This window comes from Hemitrygon akajei, chromosome 23, assembly GCF_048418815.1.
Source record: "Hemitrygon akajei chromosome 23, sHemAka1.3, whole genome shotgun sequence".
Classification (NCBI taxonomy): domain Eukaryota; kingdom Metazoa; phylum Chordata; class Chondrichthyes; order Myliobatiformes; family Dasyatidae; genus Hemitrygon; species Hemitrygon akajei.
Window position 1 is genome coordinate 3411718 of NC_133146.1, and position 21848 is coordinate 3433565.

Below are 21848 nucleotides of genomic sequence, written 5' to 3' on the forward strand. Positions count from 1 at the left end.
AACTCACAGCATTTGGAAATGTTCTATAACAATGCTTAGTCCATTACTAGAGGATTAAATTCACTTTTGGCTACAGCACTTTTGGAAGAACTGTCCAGAAAGAAAAGAAATACTTGAATTTTATGGGGAGTATTGATTGTTCTCAGAGCAAAGAATAGGACACACACACACACACACCCACCCACGCCACTGGTTTAAAAAAGAGGATTCAAATGTAGGGCGACTAACAAAAACACAGGAAATATGATGAAAAACTTCTATACGCAGAGTGGTTGACATCTGGGATGCATTACATGACAGGAAGGTGAAGGCAAATTCGCTGGTGGTTTGCAAGAGGAAATTGGATCAATATTTGAAAAGAAAAATAATCTGGGGTTATGAAAAAGGAGAGTGGGGTGAGTAGCTTTACTCTTGCAGAGTTGGCATGCAATCAAAGGACTGAATGGCATTCTATGCTCCTAATCTATGAATATTGGCCAAAGATGTTAAATCAGTTTTAATAGAATCTCCAAATCACTGTACTTCACTTTGTCTGATTCCCTCACAAAAATTTTTAAAATTTCATCTTTTATTAATTTTTTTCAGTCTTTACTTCACTTTCAATATAAATACATCCTTCAAGCCTGCTTTAAAGTTATTGATTGAATATATGAGTTTTATTTGCCACATGTACATTAAAATACCAGAACATAAAATATATCACTTTGCATCAACAACCAACAGGATTGCCAAGTGTTATGCTGCGACTACCTGCAAGTGTCGCCCAGATTCCAATAACAAAATAGCACTCCTACAATTCACTAACCAACCGTAACTGTATGTCTTTGGGATGTGAGATGAAACATACATTGTCATGGAGAACGTACAAACTCTTTATACAGTGGCAGGAGTCAAAGCCCGATTGATGATTACTGACACTTGTAAGCATTACACTAACTGCTATTCTTCCATATCACTTCAGTTTGGTTCAGGTTGCATAAATGAGGGCATCATGGTAGAAAAGACAAAAGAATAACACCAAATCCCTTCCTCCTGTCACAGCTCCCAGGGCAGTTGCACAGATGAACAGGAAATACTGTTTCCCTGCAATCTGGTGGAAGATTAGTGACCAGAATTTTATAGGTTGTTGTAGGTTATAATGCGACATTCATAGGACACAGAGACAGATGGAGACTATAAAGTGATACTTTTTGGAAAATCAAACTTGAAGGCAGAATACAAGGTTAATGGCAGAGTTCTCAGCAGCATTGAGGAACAGAGGATCTTGGGGACCACATCCATAGATCCCTCAAACTTACTGCACAAGTTGATAGGGTGTTTATGAAGACATGGGTGTGTTGGCCTTTATTAGTTGGAGCACTGAGTTCAAGAAATGTGAGGTATGTTGCAGCTCTTCAAAACTGGTTAGACAGAGTATTGCCTTCAATTCTAGTCACCTCATTACAGAGAGGATGTGGAAGCTTTATTTCATATTTAAAAGATCACAGTATTTTACAGCTCCCATTCACTGATACCTGCATGTGCCTCAGTCAATTTTCCCACATATTGGGAATGGCGACTCTGATACTACCCAGAATAAGCTCTTTTGACAAGAACTGGCCAAAATGCAAATCCAGACTCTAAAAATATGATTCAAGAGCAAGAAAGCACCAGGCAATGCTGACATCCTACAATAAAAAAGCATCGTTTTAGAAATTATTGGAGAACACAGGCATTGTATTAAATACTATTGTCTGTAGATTGCGTCCACTTAAACAATCGGCAAAGACCCATGGTATCTTAGCTGAATATAATGTGTAAAAACTGATTAGTTGTTTCCTGTGATGAGATTACATCACAACCTTCATTTGAACAAAGACATCCAACCCCTATAGAAAAAGTTTTCATTACTAGTCTATTGCTTAGATTTATTTTCATGCAGAGGCAAGACGAATTTTGTGTTGATATAGGTATTTAATTTTTTTCATAGCGCAAGTAAGCTGCTATACAGAGTGCCATTTCTTTTACATTCTTCCATAAGCAGATTCCAGATTTTAAAATACTCCAATAGTTTAGATGCATTACAGAATTTCAAAAATAAGAAAGCTATGGAATTTTATTAGAATATAATTTAATAAGCACATAATATCAAATAATTAGGATTTCAATCAAAGAGTAAGGTTATTGGGAAAAATGTCTAGTAAAAGGTACAAATTACAGATGACTAAAATGAGATGTTTCCACATTGTAAAATACTGTTTATTAGTGGACTTTAAATGGTTAAGCAACACATCTAGAAAGCAATTTTGTTAAAGCTTTATATATTCCACAGGGTTGCTGCACTTACATATAGTGCCTTTAACAAGGTGCAACAAGATCACTTAACTCCATTTAAAGCAATGCACAAAAGCTGCATAAATAATGCAGTTTCCCTCCCCAACCCAAAAAAAACCCAACCTTCTCCTTGCCCTCCATCCAAATTTACCAATAGCATAAGGCTTGGATAATTGTCTTAAAGGGTTAAACTAAAAAGTTGTTTTTTATATAAAACAAAAAAAAACAAGTAGTTAAACTTTATTTTTTTATTCCAGTATTTAGTGTTGATATGGTGTTGTTCCCTTTCAGAGATCCATTTCTACAGCCTCACACCATCTATCAACTCTGATTCTATTCATCAACATGCGATACTCAGAATCAAAAACTCATTCACATTGCTAATTGGGATTCAAATCACAGACCCCAATGTTAGTGGTTTTCTTTATTTTCTCCCAAACACATCTAGTGGCTTTCTTTTGAGTTTCTAATCTTAAAGTCACAAACTTATTAGACCTATTTTTGGCAGAATTACCAATAAAAGATTTTGCTGAAAAAAATAGTAACAGAAATCTGTTCATCTGGTAAACCCATCTTCGTCAAGGTTGTATACATGCAGAAAGAATATGCAGATTAGTGCTTAAATTTTATATCTCTTATGCATATAAAAATACCATATTGTCATTCTGAAACAAAGACTCAAATTAAAAATATAATTACTTCTCCCAATGTTGGCATTTTGTTCAGAAGGACATGGAAGTCATCAGCATGTAGTTAGTCTAGTTGTAATCACAAAATGTGCACATCATTCATCATTTTCCAAATCTTTTAAAATCATGATCTTATTGTTACCCACTGCACATTTCATTTCACACAAGAAAATACTTCATAGCAAATGCATTACAAGTACTTTACACAAGGAAACATATAATATGAAAGAACTTTTACATATAAATGTGAAAGAAATTCTAGAGGCTGCTATTCTTGACAATTAATAACATGATAATCCAGTAAAATTCTTTTTTGTTAAAAAAAATGGGTTTCCTGGCAACATACTGTTATAAACATTTGTTATTATCACTAAACAAGAATAAACTCACAACTGCAATAAAAATGGGGTTGAAATTCACATTGAAAATCAATCTTATACTGGGAAAACTAATCTTCCAGGAGAGAGAAAGTATCAGCTAACACAGGTCATGAGGACAAACCCTAAACTCATCAATGGGCAAGCCAAACCAGTACATTCAGCTTACTGGCCAACAACTGATTGCCAATTATGTGCCACAAGGATATTGGTCAGACGCGAATCCAAATAATGCTGGCAATATTACTTGGCACATTAGGAGTGAAGGGTAGAAATGGGGAAAAATGGGTCAATCAAAAATCAGATGTTTCAAGGAGCATGCTAGCCCTGGTTGATTGTCCTGTTCTAGCTTAATTGTTCTATATCATGCATTTAAAATGTTAGTTTCATGCCTTTTTTCTTTTTACACTACAAGTTCATCCACAATTTCAAAAAACATCAATTGCTTTAATACCACATGTCATTTATTACAACTCAATCCTTTCCCCATTAATTACTCTAACAGCACCTCCTCTTTCCCTTTTTGGTAGCATTATTTCTCCTTCATTTGGTTACCTCATGAATTCACTTAAGTTTTAGTCACTAGTAAATTAAGTATTACCAAAAAGTGCAGTATAAAAAAGAACAAAAACCACTATTGACACGAGTCCAGTTTTGTATAACCTAATCCAATATCAGAACCACAACATGCCTAGACTTTCCCCAGGTATACTTGAGACAAGCATTCTTAGTCATTTACTTTTCTCTTTAGACCCTTATACAGCATGCTTGTAACATTTATTTCATAGTATTAAAAAATTTATAAAGTTTCAGTCATGGATTAAATCTGTCTAAATGTATAAAATTTCCACACTTTGGTGGATTTATTGAGATGAGCTTGTTTAAAGGTTAAAATCAATTCCATAGTACAACTGTTTCATGTCTAGAATTAACTAGAATGTGATTTTATTTTGGCAAAAGGTTAATTCTAAAAGAAACTTGCAATAATATTTCAATGTCAGATTTAAACTATCTGTATAAATGTGCCATTTTTCCATCTATTCTTGGTCAGTGCAAGGGCAAATGATGTTTAGCACATTTAGCTGAATACATCAGTTATGCATTTAAGACTGACATTAATCTGACCAGAAATTTAATTGCGCAACACCCCTGCAAACCCATCATTATGCTTCCACCTTCTCTTTCTTTTTGTTCTTTTTCAGGAAGGATGGTGTGCGGAATTTCTTTTTCTTTTTTGATGGAGATTTAGAAGGAGACCCCTCTGGTGAAAGGGTGTCACTGGCATTCAAATCCACTGTTTCTGTTGACTTGATGGTGACCTCCACACTCTCCACAGTGTTGGTTGTTAACTGGCTGATGCGGTTTGTTACATCTTCTGCAAAAGCTTGCCCATCTTCCTTTCCTCCATTCACCACCACCACCGTGTTTTCTGAGGCAGAATCATTATTAATGTACAACAGTTACATTTACTTTAAACTAAGAAAAATAAATACAATTAAAGTGTTTTAGAATGCTGTTGAATGTTTAGCAGAAAATCAAAATTCTGTGATTGTAAAAAGTAATTTTGATACGTGCATGCCATCTAAGATGCACTAAGGGAAGTAAATGTATAATCTTAGTCCTATAGCCAGACAGATTGTCAAATCATATGTAAATAATCAGAGCATTTCTTTCCCTGCATGCCCTTTGTTGTTAGTGAAATTCACTGTCTGTTCTCAACCCATTTCTCAATAAGCCATGACCATACTTTCTAAAACAGACATAGGTTAAATGAGCAACTGAAAATTTGACACATGGAGTATGTGGGAAAATGTAGATCAAATAGAAAACCAGAATATTGCTTAAAAAGATAAAATGCTGATATAAAAGGGAATCCTTTAATGTAAAACACAAATGCTGTAATCAGTACAAGTAATGAGGAAGGCAAAGGGAATACTGGCCTTCTTGTTTACAAAAGTCGATTTCTACATTTGCATGCTTTACATACAAAAAATAGGACTAAAAACAGAAAATATCACTGACATATGATAACCATTTCTTTCCCCACAGAGAGATTCTCTGTTTTTATTTAAGCCTGGTACCAGCTTTTCAGTAACACTAGGATCACTTCATTACAACTGAACTCTGGATACTTAATAGTTTGGGCCTCCTTTTTGAGATACATACTTGCATGGGTAGCAGTTTAGAGAAAGTTCATTTGGTTGATCATGAGGGGAAGACCTTTTACTATTTGGAATATTTATTAGAATGAGAGGTGATTTTCTTAAAACAGAAATTTCTGAATGGTATGATGGGATGGAGGTGAAGCAGATTTGCTCTTCTGAGGAATCTAGAACTCTGGGACACAAAGATGAAGAACTCGTTGAAATTCTCTGAGAAGTCTGGAGGCCAAGTCAATGAGTATATTCAACCTTCAAAGCGAGATGTGTGGTGTATATATAGGAATGAAGGGTTGTGGGGAACAGACAAGAACGTGAAGATGTCAAGTACCGTTTGGCGATTAATTTAATAAATGGCAGAATAGGTTTAAAGAGCTCTATGGCCTAACCCAGCTCTTATTCAATTTTAATTTGGTTCTTAACCACTGACCATCTCACTCCCTGGCATCTGTTTGGGACTGAACCAGACTGTTTGTAACCTTGTTATTGAATCGAGATCAGTGTCAAATTACATATCTATATTATGACTGACACTGCCTATTCCCATCTCTGTATCTTCACCAAGTCTACCAACCCTGGGTCATAGCAAGTGAAATCTTTAGACCTTGATTTGGTTACTTCAATATATATCTGAGCTGCTACTTCATTTTCTCTACGACTTCATTGTTTTATATTTCTACTACCTGTGTTCTACCCTGCACCATGTCATTACCCGATAACCCTCATACCCAATCTACATTATTTCCTAGGTAAGCAGCAATGAGTTTTTAACATTCCCATCCTCCTTTTTAACTCTCTCCATGCCTCACCCTCCTCTTATTGCTGTAACTGATTCTCCAGTCTGGCCTTCATAACCGCTGCAGCCTGCTGATGATGCCCAATTTTAATCATTCCATTTGAAGCCTGCCTTTAACTGCGAAGGATCTGAGCTCTGGAAGTCCTCCTTTTCTCTAATAAGATATTCCTTAAAATCTGTATTTCTATCCTGTTTCTTATAAAAGCTTCTATCTCCATTGTTATTAGATTACTAAACAGAACTCCAGAATGACAGAGATGGACTCTGGATCTCACAATCTAATTTGTTTTAGGCCCTGCACCTTACTGTCTTACCTATACTGCACTTCCTCTTAAAACCGTAACACTGTTCTGCACTGTTATTGTTTTCTTATTACCACAATGTAAAATGATCTCTATGGATGGCATGCAAAACAAAGATTGCTCTGTAGTTTGGTATCTGTGACAATAATAAATCTATTACTAATATTTCCTTAATGCCACTCTAAGCACAATTTCTTGACCAAGTATTCGGTCATTTAAAGAGCAGCACACTTCCTTTTGTAAGTTTGATTCATTTTTTGTAATATTCTTCCTATAAACCTTGGTCAAGGTGCTAGATCAATATAAATAGATGAACCACTAACATAACCACATACATTTCCTCAACTGGTCTACGTTGTAGTAATGGGAATTGAAATTTGTATAGAACGTCAGTGTTGCCTGGGAAAGTAAATGACTAAAGAACAAGAATTGAAATGTCCCACCTTCCAATGGTGCTGGTGAGGCTTGTGGGGATTGAGCTGGTGAGAACGCAGAACCATCATCTGATGTTAATTCATGCTCAGTATCTGTAGGGGAAGAGTTAGTTTTGTTTTCTTTTTTAGTGTTAAAATTCTGCAAGCTTTATAAAGGTTTCATGCTTTTTAGTACAAACATCTGTTTAGTGTATAAATGCAAAGCACAGTCAGCATCATAGTCACTTTTACGGCAAAGCTAATTTTGTTTTTCTATTCTGTAGCATGCCAAATGCTGTTGTTTACAAAGAATGCAGCTAAAAGTAGCATTAGTTTAAACTAAAACGAGTGAAACTGAAACAGCTATGAAACTTAACTGAAAAGAAAGTGTGGTTCATTGTCCAACAGTTAATATTTGACTAAACTAATCTGTTTCTTTTAGTCTTGAGCCACATTACATGAAATAGTTAATGATTTCACACAAAATTAGTAAGAACATTTAGTCCCTGTGAAGGTGACTCATGTTAGATATTATTCAAAGGAGCCATCAGACTTTAATTACTACACCCTACTGGTCATTCTTCATGTGAATGAAAACTCTGCTCTCTCTCTCTCCATCTCTCTGTGGGGGTAGGGGGTTCAGAAAAAGGGCACGCTGGGGTGGAGGGGGGAGAGGGGGGATAGAGGGATAGAGAGGGGAGTGGGAGCATAACATCAATCATACCCATTATGTGAAATATGGAAAGAAGGAGAAAGCCTTTCTACATTAATATTCCAACATTAAAAAATGTTGACAAAACATTTGGTGCCAGCACAGGCTTGGAGTTATGATTGAATTCAGAAAGACAAATACATCTGAAAATAAGACGCTTCTCTTACTTACAAGGTCTTTAATTTAGATCATTTTATGTACATTGTATTCTCCCACTAAAGGGGAGAATCAACAATTTAAACTACAAAACTGAGAGAAATAGAACACGAGGAATGGGGGAGGGAACTAAGATACTTATAACCACTCCTTGGTAAATCTTGAGCTTCTAACAGAATCTGAGGTTGAAATTCTAAATTAAACCAGTAAATATTAAAATGCAAAGATAGTTTCACGTGAAATTTAGATGCATCAACCACAGGAGGTCACTGTTTTCAATTTATCCTAATACAGCAACATTTCATTGTCTACACTGATTACGCAAATTCAAACTAAATTATTAGTTGTCTTAATGCATTACAGCACAGAAGCAGGCTCTTTGGCCCATCTAGTCCATGCCAAACAATTATTCTACCTAGTTCCATTAATCTGCATCTGGACCACAGCCCTTCACACCCCTCCAATCCAAACTTAGCCAAACTTCTCTTAAATGTTGCAATCAAACACACCTCTGCTGGCAGCTCACTCCACACTCTCAACACCCTCTGAGTGAAGAAGTTTCCTTTCATGTTCCCCTCAAACATTTCACTTTGCAATCTTAACCCATAACCTCAGGAGCTTGCATTTACCCTATCTAATCCTCTCATAAATAAACTACAGTGGTATGAGAGAGGAGCTTGCCAAAGTAAATTGGAAGGAGATACTGACAGGGATGACAGCAGGGCAGCAAATGGTTTGAGTTTCTGGGAAAAATAAGGAAGTTGCAGGATAGATTTCTTCCAAAAACAAAGAAATACTCAAATGGCAAAATAGTACAACCGTGGCTGACTTGGGAAGTCAAAGCTCAAAAGAGCAAAAATTAGTGAGAAGACATAATTGGGAAGCTTTTAAAACCCTACAGAGAGCAACTGAAAGAACCATTAGGAGCGAAAAGATGAAATACGAAAGCAAGCTAGCAAACAATATCAAAATGGATAGTAAAAGTTTTTTTCAAGTATGTAAATAAAAAGAGAAATGAGAGTGGACATAGGACCACTAGGAAATGAGGCCGGAGAAATAGTAATGGGGACAAAGAGATGGCAGATGAACTAAACGAGTATTCTGTAGCAGTCTTCACTACTAGTGTGGAAGACACTAGCAGTGTGACAGATGTTGGAGGGTGTGAGAGAAAAGAACTGAGTGCAGTTACTATTACAAGGGAGAAGGTGCTCAAAAAGCTGAAAGACCTAAGGGTACATAAGCCACCTGGACCAGATGAACTGCATCCTTGAGATCTGAAAGAGGTAGCATTAGAGATTGTGGAGGTATTAGTAATGATTTTTGAAAGATCATTGGACTCTGGCATGGAAAGGACTGGAAATTTGCAAATGTCACTCCAGTCTTTAAGAAAGGAGGAAGGCAGCAGAAAGGAAATTAGAGACCAGTTAGCCTAACCACAGTGGTTAGGAAAATGTTGGAGTTGTTTGTTAAGGATGAGGTTATGGAGTACTTGGTGACATGGGACAAGATAGGACAAAGTCAGCAGGGTTTCCTTAAGGGAAAATCTACCTGACAAACCTATTGGAATTCCTTGAGGATGTTACACGTAGGATAGATAAAGGGAATGCAGTAGATGTTGTATATTTGGACTTTAGCAGGCCTTTGACAATATGCGACATGAGGCTGCTTACCAAGTTGAGAGCCCATGATATTACAGGAAAGTTACTGGCATGGTTAGAGCATTGGCTAATTGGTAGGAGGCAGCGAGTGGGAATAAAAGGATCCTTTTCTGGTTGGCTGACAGTGGTGTTCCACAAGGGTGTGTGTTAGGACTGCTTCTTTTTATGATAGAATCATGATAGATGATAGAACAGATGGCTTTGTTGCCAAGTTTGCAGATAATACGAAGATTGGTGGAAGGGCAAGTAGTGTTGAGGAAACAGGTAGACTGCAGAAGGACTTAGACAGATTAGGAGAATGGGCAAGAGAGTGGCAAATGAAATACAATGTTGGAAAATGTATGACAATGTACTTCGGTAGAAGAAATAAACGTGCAAGCTATTTTCTAAATGGGGGGAAAATCAAAAACTCTTGAAATGGAAAGGGACTTGAGAGTCCTTGTGCAGAACAACCTGAAAGTTAACTTGCAGGTAGAGTTGGTGGTGAGGAAGGCAAATGCAATGTTAGCATTCATTTCAAGGGGTCTAGAATACAAGAGCAGGGATGTGATGCTGAACCTTTATAAGGGATCGGTGAATTGAATTGACTTTATTTCTTATATCCTTCACATACATGAGTAAAAATCTTTACATACATCTGTCTAAATGTGCAATCACAGTAATTCATAATAATTTATAATAAATAGAACGGTCAATGTACTGTAGAATTACACTCAAATCAGCGCGAGTTCATCAGTCCGATGACCTGGTGGAAGAAGCTGTCCAGGAGCCTGTTAGTCTTGGCTTTTATGCTGCGTTTTATTCATCATTTCCTGGATGGTAGCAGCTGGAATAGATTGTGGTTGGGGTGACTCAGGTCCCCAATGATCCTTCTCATAGTGGGAAGTTCACATCTAAGTGTGCTGGGCTGACCACACCACTCTGCAGAATCCTGCGAATGAGGGAGGTACAGTTCCCATAGCAGGCAGTGATGCAGCCAGTCAGGATGCTCTCAGTTGTGCCCCTATAGAAAGTTTTTAGGATTTGGGGGCCCATACCAAACCTCCTCAACCATCTGAGGGTGAAAGAGGCGCTGTTGGGCCTTTTCACTACAGTGGGGTGTACAGATCACGAGATCTTCAGTGATGAGGATGCCAAGGAACTTAAAGCTGTTTACGCTTTCAACCCTAGGTGGTGAGGCCTCACCTTGAGTATTGTGAATAGTTTTGGGCTCCTCAGCTAAAGATATGCTGGCATTGGAGTGGGTTCAGAGATTTACAAGGATGATTCCGTCAAATGAAGGGTTATCATACAAGGAATTTTGATAGCTCTGGGTCTGTACTCACTGGAACTTAGAAGGATGGGGGGGGGGGGGGGGAAATCTTATTGAAATCTTTTGAATGCTGAAGGGCCTAAACTAAGTAGATGTGGAAAGGATACCTCCCACAGTGTGGGAGACCAGGACAAGAGAGCACAGCCTCAGGATAGAGGGGTGTTCATTTAAAACAGAGATATGGAGAAATTTCTTTAGCCAGAGGGTGGTGAATTTGTGGAATGTGGAATTTATTATCACAGGCAGCTGTGGAGGCCAGGTTGTCGGGTATACTTAAATTAGAGCTTGATAGGTTCTTGATTGGACATGACAAAGGTTACGAGGCCAGGTAGTGGGGCTGAGGAGGGCAAAAAAAAGGATCAGCCATAATTGGAAGGCAGAACAGACGACTGGCAAAATGGATTAATTCTGCTCATGTCTTATGGTCTTACAATTCTAAATATCTCTATCAAATCTCCCACCATTCTTCTACATTCCAGGGAATAAAGTCCTAACCTATTCAACCTTTCCCTATAACTTGGGTCCTCAAGCCCTGGCAAAATCCTTGTATTGTGCAATCAGAAATTTCAGGATGTTATTTTAGTTTTGTTTCTATAACTTAAATACACAAGTCCTTACCATCCAATCCTTGTTGTTTTCGTTCAATCATCCTTTTGTATTCCTCCAATTCATTCTCATTGAGGTAATTGAATGGGTTTGGTGGGCCTGGCGGCATCTGTTCTTCCAATCTTTCGATTTCCAGTTGTGTGAGCTGAAAAGCAATAGAAATTTTAGTTTGGTGAATGTTTGTAACATTGTGAAGAAAACAATTTATTATAAATTTCCTTCTTTAGCAAGGACAATGTACAGATCTAACTGACTTGGGTATAACTATTACAAATAATCTTGGGGCATTTCAACTTGGAGCATAATAGAAATGCATTTTCTTTAAATAAACCCAATTAATTAAAATAATCAACATTTATCCTTGTTGTAGACCCAAGATTTGTGGCATTCCAATTATTTACCAAATTAAACAATATTAATTTCCTCTAAACATTTCCCGTATACAAACTTTGTTAACCAGTGTAGCACAATGCACAAAGTAAGTTGACCGATATTTCCTAATATTCATATATTAAATCTATTTAATTTCTTTCCTCAAAAAAGTAATCTGGATATCAATGCGTTGTCCTTAGCAAGCCTTTGGAGGCTATCTTTGGTTAATACTTAGATCCTCAACTGCTCAAATTCAAATATATCTTTAGAATATTATGTTGATAGTGCAACATTTCAAAATGTGTTTTTCCATTTATGAAACCAGATTATTGAAAGAAACTATCAAATCCATTTCAGAATATTTCAATCATATTTATTTAAGAATAAACAAAGTTTTAACTGACCAGTATTGCAACCAATGAAGTTTTTTTTCTTCTCTCTTTGGGATTTGTGCAGAGCTGGCAAGGTCAGCACAGGGTTATAGAAGACTTACGGAAAGGCCTCAACAGGATAGATTTGGAGAGGGAAGGTGGGGGAGTCCAAGACCAGCGGTCACAGACTCAGAATCAGAATAAAGGAATGCCCATTTAGAATGAAGATGAGGAGGAATTAATTTAGTCAGAGAGGGGTGAATCTGTGGAACTTGTTGCCGAAGGCGACTGTGGAGGCCAAGTCATTGGGTACATTTAAGGCAATGCTGATAGATTTTTGATTAGCCAGGGCATGAAGGTGAGAAGGTAGGAGACTGGGGTTGAGGGGGAAATGTTTCAGCCATGTTAAAATGGCAGACAATGGGCCAAATGGCCTAATTTGCTCCTATATCTTGTGGTCTTAAATATGACTTTATGAAAATGCTTCAATTAATTTCTAAAGAAATTTTCAAGATAGTAATAATAATATACTAATACTAAAACTGGAGGCAGATTATGTTCCATTTTTTACATTCATAATGTTATAATGAACATTGATATTCCATGAAATGAAGCATATGCAGTGATACAATATGGGTAGCTATAGAAACAGGTTTCTGACTTACAGAGAAATCAGTTTACTAAGGAACAAAACACTAAAGTAATCTGAAGACCAATCGACTATCCCAAATTACCTATAAAAAGGGGAGAGGGCATAATTAGCTGTGGAGCATAATGTGGTCCTATTATTTTTGCTAATCCAGTTTGCTTAGTTAATTCTAGATATCACTTGGACTGAATTACAATGGCCATAGATTGGCTTCTGTGATCTAGTTGGCAGTTCCGGCAGAACCTGTTTATGAACATCAATACAATATCTGAGCTGCTGTTACCACCCCCACAGCAGTTATGTGCGTGAATGTGATTCGGCAGCTATATGTGACCATTGGTGAAAGGAGTAGTGTAAAAAAATTAATAACTTCAATTACATTTGCCAGAGGCAGTAAGGTTACCATTTAGGCTGCAAGATAAAGATATCTGAAACAAAAACAATGGTGAAAATAACAGAGTACCAAAAAGAAAGCACAACTTCAATTTTGTATTACTTTATAACACTGAGTTTATTTCAACAGGGATTTATTTAATTGTGTTTCATTTAAGATAATTCAGTGTAAAGCTTAAGAGTTATCTTCATTTTGGCTAATCTGCAAATAAAGGAATATAACTGGGAACCCTGACACTGACGTTAATTTAATGAATGCCAGTCTTCCCTTTATAACTGATCTAAGCAATGGTTCATTTTAACTGTGGAAGCTTTAATTATAGGGAATTTAATTGGTTACTCTTGGTGTGAACATGAATGAAAATTACAAGTGAAAGACAAAACTGCAAATTAAAATACATGATGCAACTGTACCGGGGTGCCTTTCTTCTCTATAACAATACCAGCCAGTAATTGCGACTGTGGCCCTGCAGTCTTCATGTCATATCGATTTTGTTCACGGATCTGGAACAATAGTAATGAGTCAGTCATTGGTTCAGGCATGCTGTGTACAGCAGGAAACATGACTCTTGTAAATGTCATTAAACAGCTTTGATGTGATCAAAGAGTTTCATGTGATTCTTTTAACTTCAAGCTAAAGCATCTGAATCTGAGCAGAACAGTGGTGGTATCCTTAGAAGTTCAAAAGGTTTCAGAACAACCATTTACCATGAACATGAAAATGAACAAACAGCAAACCATCCATACCAAAACAGGTTGATAAAATACATTATATGAAAAACTAAAGGAAGTATTTCTGTGGGGGCAAAAAGGATTAAGTTTAATATACCTCCTTATTCTCAGTCTCTGACTTTTGTGTAGCTAAACTATGTAAGATCAAGTTTCCAGTTACAGCAGCTATTTACAATCTTAACTGCCCATCAGCAGTGAGGCAAAACAAAATTTGGGTTTCTGTCTGAGCTAAATCTGGAATTGTGAAATCAATAAGAGTACTTAATTAAAAGTCCAATTTTGCACAAAAGGGATATGAACTATTTTGCTTTTTTAAAAAAGAAAAGTTTAATCTGAAAAACTCTTGAAAGGTTTGATGGTATCCACAATCTGGTAAGACAGCGACTATACTTCATTAGGAGTTTGAAGAGATTTGGCATGTCAACAAATACACACAAAAACTTCTATAGATATACCATGGAGAGTATTCTGACAGGCTGCATCACTGTCTTGTATAAGAGGGCTACTGTACAGGACCAAAAGAAATTGCAGAGAGTTGTAAATCTAGTCAGCTCCACCTTGGACACTAGCCTACAAAGTACCCATGACATCTTCAGGGAGTGGTGTCTCAGAAAGGCAGGATCCATTATTAAGGACCTCCAGCACACAGGTCATGCCCTTTACTCACTGTTACCATCAGGTAGGAGGTACAGAAGGCTGACAGCACACACTCAGCAATTCAGGAACAGCTTCTTTCCCTCTGCCATCTGATTCCTAAATGGACACTGAACCCTTGAAGACTACCTCACTTTTTAAATATATATTATTTGTTTTTTGCACAATTTTTAATCTATTCAATATGTGTATACTATAATTGATTTACTTAGTTATTATTTTTCCCTTCTATATTATGTATTGCATTGAACTGCTGTTGCTAAGTTAACAAATTTCATGTCACATACCAGTGATGATAAACCTGATTCTGGTGGTTAGATAACCAGAGCATGGACATTCATTAACAAATCAATGGTTTGTGACTTGCAAGGGAATTAGCAAATAGTAATGCTCCTGCTGTCCATGAACTTCTGTGTGATTATTTTATACCAAGACACTGACTATGAAATTGATTCAAAATGAATTTAGAAAATTTTTAAATTGTACTCCTTTAAAAAAAGTACGTTCATTCTACCCATAGTACCAATGCTAGATTAAAGAGGTCATGTTCTGAAAAAAGTTCATCAATCTGAAACATTAATCTTCTCTCTCTCCACAAATGCAGTCAAGAAAATTCAGAATCAATTTCAGTGAATTAATAAAAGACTGAATTTATAATATTTCAACATAGATAAATAGGATTTTCTATTAAGAATATCCCATAAGTAAATATTTCAACAAGTTAATGGAATTTGTGCATCATTTAAGGACTCACAAACCTTGTTTCTCTTATCATGGACCTCTCGTGGATCAGTATTTAGTGGGACAAACTGATTAGGATCTTCTATCTTGATTGGTGTCCCACTGCTGTTTTTTGAAGTGCTGTCTGCTTTCTTCCACTGAAAAAAAGAGTTAAAATCTCAACATGTTTCCTAGAGAAAAAAAATAAGGGATGAACTTTGCAAAAGATAAAGGATGAGTGTTTGCCATCATTTAAGTGGAAACTAAACAGTAAATTTTGCAAAGTTAAATGCAACTCAAAGTGGTTACTGTCAGATGTCCAGCTTTTCCACTAGCTGTGCGACTATGGTTACCGGAGTAAGAAATCTACCATTCAGATATATTGGATGCTGTGAAAATATGATTTTTACCCGATCTCCAGGAACTCAAAACACCAGACTGGTACTAGTGCAGATATTCTTCTGATAGTTCTAATAATTCTTCTAATAATCTTCAATTACATTAAATCTCAGCAGCGAGAAAAAACCTTTTCAAGATAGAAATCTGGATAGAAGTGGCTTGATTCGGCAGGCACATATATTCATGAAGGAAAGATCCTGTTTAACAAACTTAAGAGTTCTTTGATGATATAGTGAGCACAGTGGTTAAAGGGGAAAAGGTGGATTTCAAGAAGGTACAGGTGTCCCCCCGTTTTTCGAATGTTTACGACACCTCGCTGTTATGAAAGATGTATATTAGTTACCTGTTTTCACTAACAGAAGGTGTTTTCACTGTTATGAAAAAGGGCAGTGCACTTTCAGCCAAGCTCCTCTGAGCTTGACTGAACTGCATTCTAGCCGGCAATGCTTAAACACATACCTGTGAGCATCTGTGCTTTATGCCGATTTATTTTGTTCATCTGTTAGCAAGATAAGTTCTAAGGTATCAGAAAAGCCTAAAAGAGCTCATAAGGGTGTTACACTTAGTGTAAAACTAGACATGATTAAGCGTTTCGATCGTGGTGAACTAAGTAAGGACATAGTGAGTTTGGCTTGTGGAAGTTGACGAAGATGATGTTGAAGAGGTTTTGGCATCCCATGACCAAGAACTGACAGATGAAGAGCTGATACAATTGTAAGAGGAAAGGATAACAATCGAAACCAAATGCAGTAGCAAACGGCCCGAAAGTGAAGTTGCCCAGGAACTGAATATGAAACAATTGTGTGAGATTTTCGCTGCGATTGACAACGCTGCAACGATTGCAGAAAAGTTAGACTTAAATTTTGAAAGGGCATGTAAGTTTAGGGCATATTTGCAGGATGGTTTGAGTGCTTACAAAGAACTGATAGAAAATGATAGAAAAATGCGTGAGACTAAGCAGTCAACCATACTGTCGTTTTTCAAGCCTTCCACATCAACCACAGCAGACGATGAACCTCGACCTTCGACATCGAGGCAGGCAGACATAGAAGAAGGTGACCTGCCTACCCTGATGGAAACAGACGGCGATGAGATGACACCCCAGTCTCCCACCACCCCAACCTCCGACGACTCAGCCTAACACACCATCATCAGTGTGTTCGCTGTCTTCCCGATTCTGGTAAGTGAAATTACACTGTACATACATTATTTCTACTTTATATAGGCCGTGTATTTTTATGTGTTATTTGGTATGATTTGGCAGCTTCATAGCTTAAAGGTTACTGGAGAGAGTGCTTCTGCCAAGAGCGCTTGCATGAGATTTTCAATACGGTGGACAGTGCTGCAATGATTGTAGAAAAGTATTTCTACTTTATATAGGCTGTGTATTTATCATATCATTCCTGCTTTTACTATATGTTATTGTTATTTTAGGTTTTGTGTGTTATTTGGTATGATTTGGTAGGTTAATTTTTTGGGTCTGCGAATGCTCACAAATTTTTCCCATATAAATAAATGACAATTGCTTCTTCACTTTACGACATTCTGGCTTATGAACAGTTTCATAGGAACACTCTACCTTTGGATAGCGGGGGAAAACCTGTACTCAATAAACTTACACATAAAAGACTTATCAATAAGATAGGAATGCATGAAGTTGGGTAACGTATTAGCATGGAGAGCAGATAAATTAATTGACAGCAGGAAGTTGAGATAAATAGTTGTTTCAACACACAAAATGCTGGTGGAATGCAGCAGGCCAGGCAGCATCTATAGGAAGAAGCACTGTCGACGTTTCAGGCCGAGACCCTTCATCTGCGACCTGCTGAGAACTATTTGTTCTCGTCAATAACGCCCATGCACCATCAATTTATAGGATGTCACTCAGGGATGTGGATCATACACTTTTTTTTGTGTGAATGTCAGCTTGCTTGCTACCTTATATGTGCCTTTTCCATCACTGTCTTTAAGGAGTTTGTACATTCTCCCCATGATCATGTGGGTTTTGTCCGGGTGCTCCAGTTTCCGCCCGCAGTCCAAAGACATGCCAGTTAGTAGAATATTGATCATTGTAAACTGTCCCATGATTAGGTTAGGGTTAAATTGCGGTTGCTGGGCAGTGCAGCTCAAAGGGCTGGAAGGGCCTCATCCGCACTTTATTTCAATATAAAAATGTGCCCTGTGATGTGTATGACTATTTGTACTGAGTTTTGCAATTTGGCCCTAGAGGAACACTGCTTCATTTTGTTGTATTTAAGGGTATTCATGTACAGTTGAATGATAATTAAACTTGAATTTAAATGCAAGGTCACTTTGGAAGGAGAAATAGAAGATTAGATTATTGTTTAAATGATGAAAGATTGCAGTATGTCGTTATGCAAAAGGACTAGGGAGTGTTGGTGCATGAATCGCAAAAGGTTGTCTTGCGGGGCAACAGGTCAGCAAGAAGGTAAACAGAACGTTGGCCTTCATTGCTAGATAGATTGAATTTAACAGAAATGAGTGAATGCTGCAATGGTACAGGGTACTGGTGAGGCTACACCTGGAGTAAGTACTGCATGCAGTTCCAGTCTCCTTACTGGAAGACAGACATACTAACTTTGGAGGGGGTGTAGGAAGTTCACCATGTTGATATTGGAGATGAGGGAGTCTTTCGGTCAAGGTAGCATCTGTGTACAACACTCGCACGGTCGGCATCTTCTGTATAATGCATGAAACGATTTATTTCATTTCTTTTGTCTTTTTACATCTGTTTTTCCATCTTGAATGTGTTTCTGGAGCTGTTGGAGCCTGTGATTTGCAGTTTGGAGTTAGCTTGGGTGATCCAGTGCTTTGCTGTGTCTGAGAAGCAGAGGCAGCATGCGAGTCTCATGGCGAGAAGTCTGCGGGATAGGGTGTGAGCCGATGCTTGACTCTATTTCACCGATTAAAGAGATGCGGGAGATTGAAACAAAGGCAAATTCACAAGCTGAGCGTTGGCTGCTGGCCATTTGACCGCTACCGGAGAGGGGAGAGCCTGCCGCTGTGGTCAAGGAGTTTACTGCATTTTGGACATGGATATGGATCTGGACTTGGGACCACAGACAATGGACTTTTTGTTTCAGTCTTAGTCTTTTATATTTGTGTTTTTTGCCCGATCTTTTCCTTTTTTTTTTGAGGGGGAAGGATATTTGGGGGGGGGGGCAGGGTCAATCATCATATTGCTGTTCTTTTCTTCCTTGATTTCATGACTATCTGGAGAAGATGAATTTCAGAGCTGTACACTTTGAACCTATGAGGAGAGATTGAGTTCCTGGGTCTATACTCAGTGGAATTCAGAAGAATGAAAGGGAATCTCATAGAAACATCTACAATTATGAGATAGATAAGAGAGAGAAAACTTGTTTCCACATGTAAGAGAATAGAACTAGGGGGCATAGCCTCACAATTTGGAGTAATAGAATTAGGATGGAAATAAGGAGAAGCTGCTTTCCTTGGAGAGTAGTGATCTGTGGAATTTTCTGCTCAGGGAAGTAGTGAAGGCTACCTTATTAATTATAATTAGAGCACAGTTAGATACGATTTTTGCTGAACAGGGTAGCTAACTGTTATAGGGGAAACCAAGTCAGTGGCCAGATAAGCCATTATCTTATTGAATGGTGAAGCAGATTCAATGGGCCAAATAGCCTCCTCCTGTTCCTATTTCTTTAAATTTGTTATCTTCTAACTGGAGGCTCAGTACAGGGTGTGAGGCACTGGGGGTTGAGTTGAGCAATCTACTTCAGGGAGTGCAGAAAAAGAGCTAGATTTTAACTGCCATGAAGCTCCACCTTTTCTCTGAGTTGAGGAGCTACCTTTCAGTCAAGTCCTTAATAAGCAGAGCTTCACAGCAGTTTTCTGAGTTGGATGATTGATATCAGGGAGTGTGTAAAAAGAGCTGGTTTACAATTACAAAGGCAATCAAGATTTAAAGAGCTGTTTCTCTGAGCTGTGGAACAACCAATCAGTAAGAATGATTCATTAGAAAGGGTGGCCTTTCTTTTGAGTGTGCCAGTGTTTAGAGTGTCTTTGGCTCATCAGTCAGAGGCAAGATCAGGCTTGGATGAGGTAAAGAATCTTGTAAGTTTCTTTTCTCATTTGTACATTTCTCATCTGTTGCAGTATAGTAGTTGAGTGAGAATGGCTCCAGGGGCATTAATCTGCACCAGATTACCGAGCTGCAGCTCAATGACCTTCAACTCATATGGGAGAATGAGGAAATGATAGACAGGAGCTACAAGAAGGTAGTCACCCCTAGATTACAGGAGACAGGTAACTAGGCGACTGTGAGGGGAAAAGCACAGAGTACACCTGTGCCCATTCCCCTCAATAACAAGTATACAACTTTAGATAGTACTGAGGGGTTGACCTACTTTGTGGGGGGGGGGGGGGGGGGTGGAGCCACAGTGACCGGGTCTCTGGCACTGAGTCTGGTGCCGCCGTGGCTCAGAAAAGCAGACAGGTAAAGAGGACGGCAGTGTTGATAGGTGATTCCCTAGTCAGAGGAACAGAGAATTGTGGGTGTGATACAGACATCTGAATGGAATGTTGCCTCCTTGGTGTGAGGATCAGGGATGTTTCAGATCGGGTCTATGGCATTCTCAAGGGTGAGGATGAGCAGCCAGAAGTCTTGGTACATATTGGCACCAGTGACACAAGTAGACAAGGTGAGGAGTTCCTGAAGAGAGGTTTTGGGAGCTAGGTAGAAAACTGAGAAACAGGACCACCAGAGTAGTAATCTCTGGATTACTGTGAGGGTAAAAATAGGATGATTTGGCAGGTGAATGCATGGCTGAAGAACTGGTACAGGGGCAGGGTTCAGATTTATGGATCATTCGGATCTCTTCTGGTGAAGTTATGACCTGTACAAAAGGGATGGGTTACACCCAAACCACAGCGGGTCCAATATCCTTGCAGGAACGTTGGCTCGAATTGTTTCGGTGGGTTTAAACTAATTTGGCAGGAGGATGGGAACTGGCATGGTAGTGCTGAAGATGAGATAGTTGGTTTACAAACAAAGGGAATGTACAGTGAGGAAAGGCCATCAATAGGGCAAAATTGAAGTCAAAAGGATGTGTTGGAACTTAAAAGGCAGACAAAATTGAAAAGGGTGAATACAGGACTGAAGGTGTTATGTTTGAATTTGCGCAGTATATGAAATAAGGTAGATGAACTGATAGCACAGTTACAAATTGGCATGTATGATGTTGTAGGCATCACTGAAATGTGGCTAAAAGAAGATTATAGCTGGGAGCTTAATGTCCAGGGATACACATTGTATAGAAAGGACAGGCAGGAAGGCAGAGGGGTCGTCGTTGCTCTGTTGGTTTAAAAAAAAGGAATCAAATCATTAGAAAGAGGTGAAATTGGCATTAAATAATTGTGGATAGAGCTAAGGAACTGCAAGGCTAAAAAGACCCTGATGGAAGTTGTATACAGACTCCCAAGCAGCATTAAGGATGTGGTCTACAAGTTACAATGGAAGATAGAAACTGCATGCCAAAAGGGCAAAGTTACAATGGGGGATTTCAATATGCAGGTAGATTGAGCAAATCAAGTCGGTGCTGGATTCCAAGAAAGGGAATTTGTAGAAAGCCTATGAGATCAGCTCATGGTTGTGCCCACTAGGGGATCAGCAATTCTGGATTGGAAGTTGTGTAATGAATCAGATTTGATTAGGGAGCTTAAGGTAAGAAAAGCCTAAGGGGACAAGTGATCATAATATGATCAAATTCACCCCGAGATTTGAGAAGCCAAAGACAGATGTATCTGTATGTGACAGTCAGGGAAGGGAATGGAGAGCATCACATAGTGGAGAGCACTCTTGTGGCCATCCCCCTTAACAGCAAGTAATCCACTTTGAATACTGTTGGGGGGAGGGGGGGGGGGGGAAGGGGAAATGACCTAACCTGGGGGAAGTAACAGTGGCTTGCCTCTGGCACTGGGTCTGGTCCTGTGGCAGTGTATAGTGTACAGTTGGCCCTCCTTATCTGCGAGGGATTGGTTCTGGGACCCCTTGCGGATACCAAAATTCGTGGATGCTCAAG

General features: G+C 38.4%; 1 protein-coding gene across 3 annotated transcripts in view; it reads right to left on the bottom strand.

The window, feature by feature from the left end:
- Positions 1–1933: 1933 nt before the first annotated feature.
- Positions 1934–21848, bottom strand: part of add3a (adducin 3 (gamma) a) — a 217506-nt gene continuing 197591 nt past the window's right edge. For 2 of the 3 annotated variants that reach the window (XM_073026856.1, XM_073026855.1), the window contains exons 11-15: positions 15423–15542; positions 13693–13782; positions 11506–11638; positions 7080–7163; positions 1934–4808 (exon numbers count right to left, since the gene is read on the bottom strand). In XM_073026856.1, coding sequence (XP_072882957.1) covers positions 4543–4808; positions 7080–7163; positions 11506–11638; positions 13693–13782; positions 15423–15542 — 693 coding nt within the window. In that variant the 3' untranslated portion in view covers positions 1934–4542. The remainder of the gene's footprint in view (positions 4809–7079; positions 7164–11505; positions 11639–13692; positions 13783–15422; positions 15543–21848) is intronic. The other variant, XM_073026857.1, reaches the window with a different exon arrangement.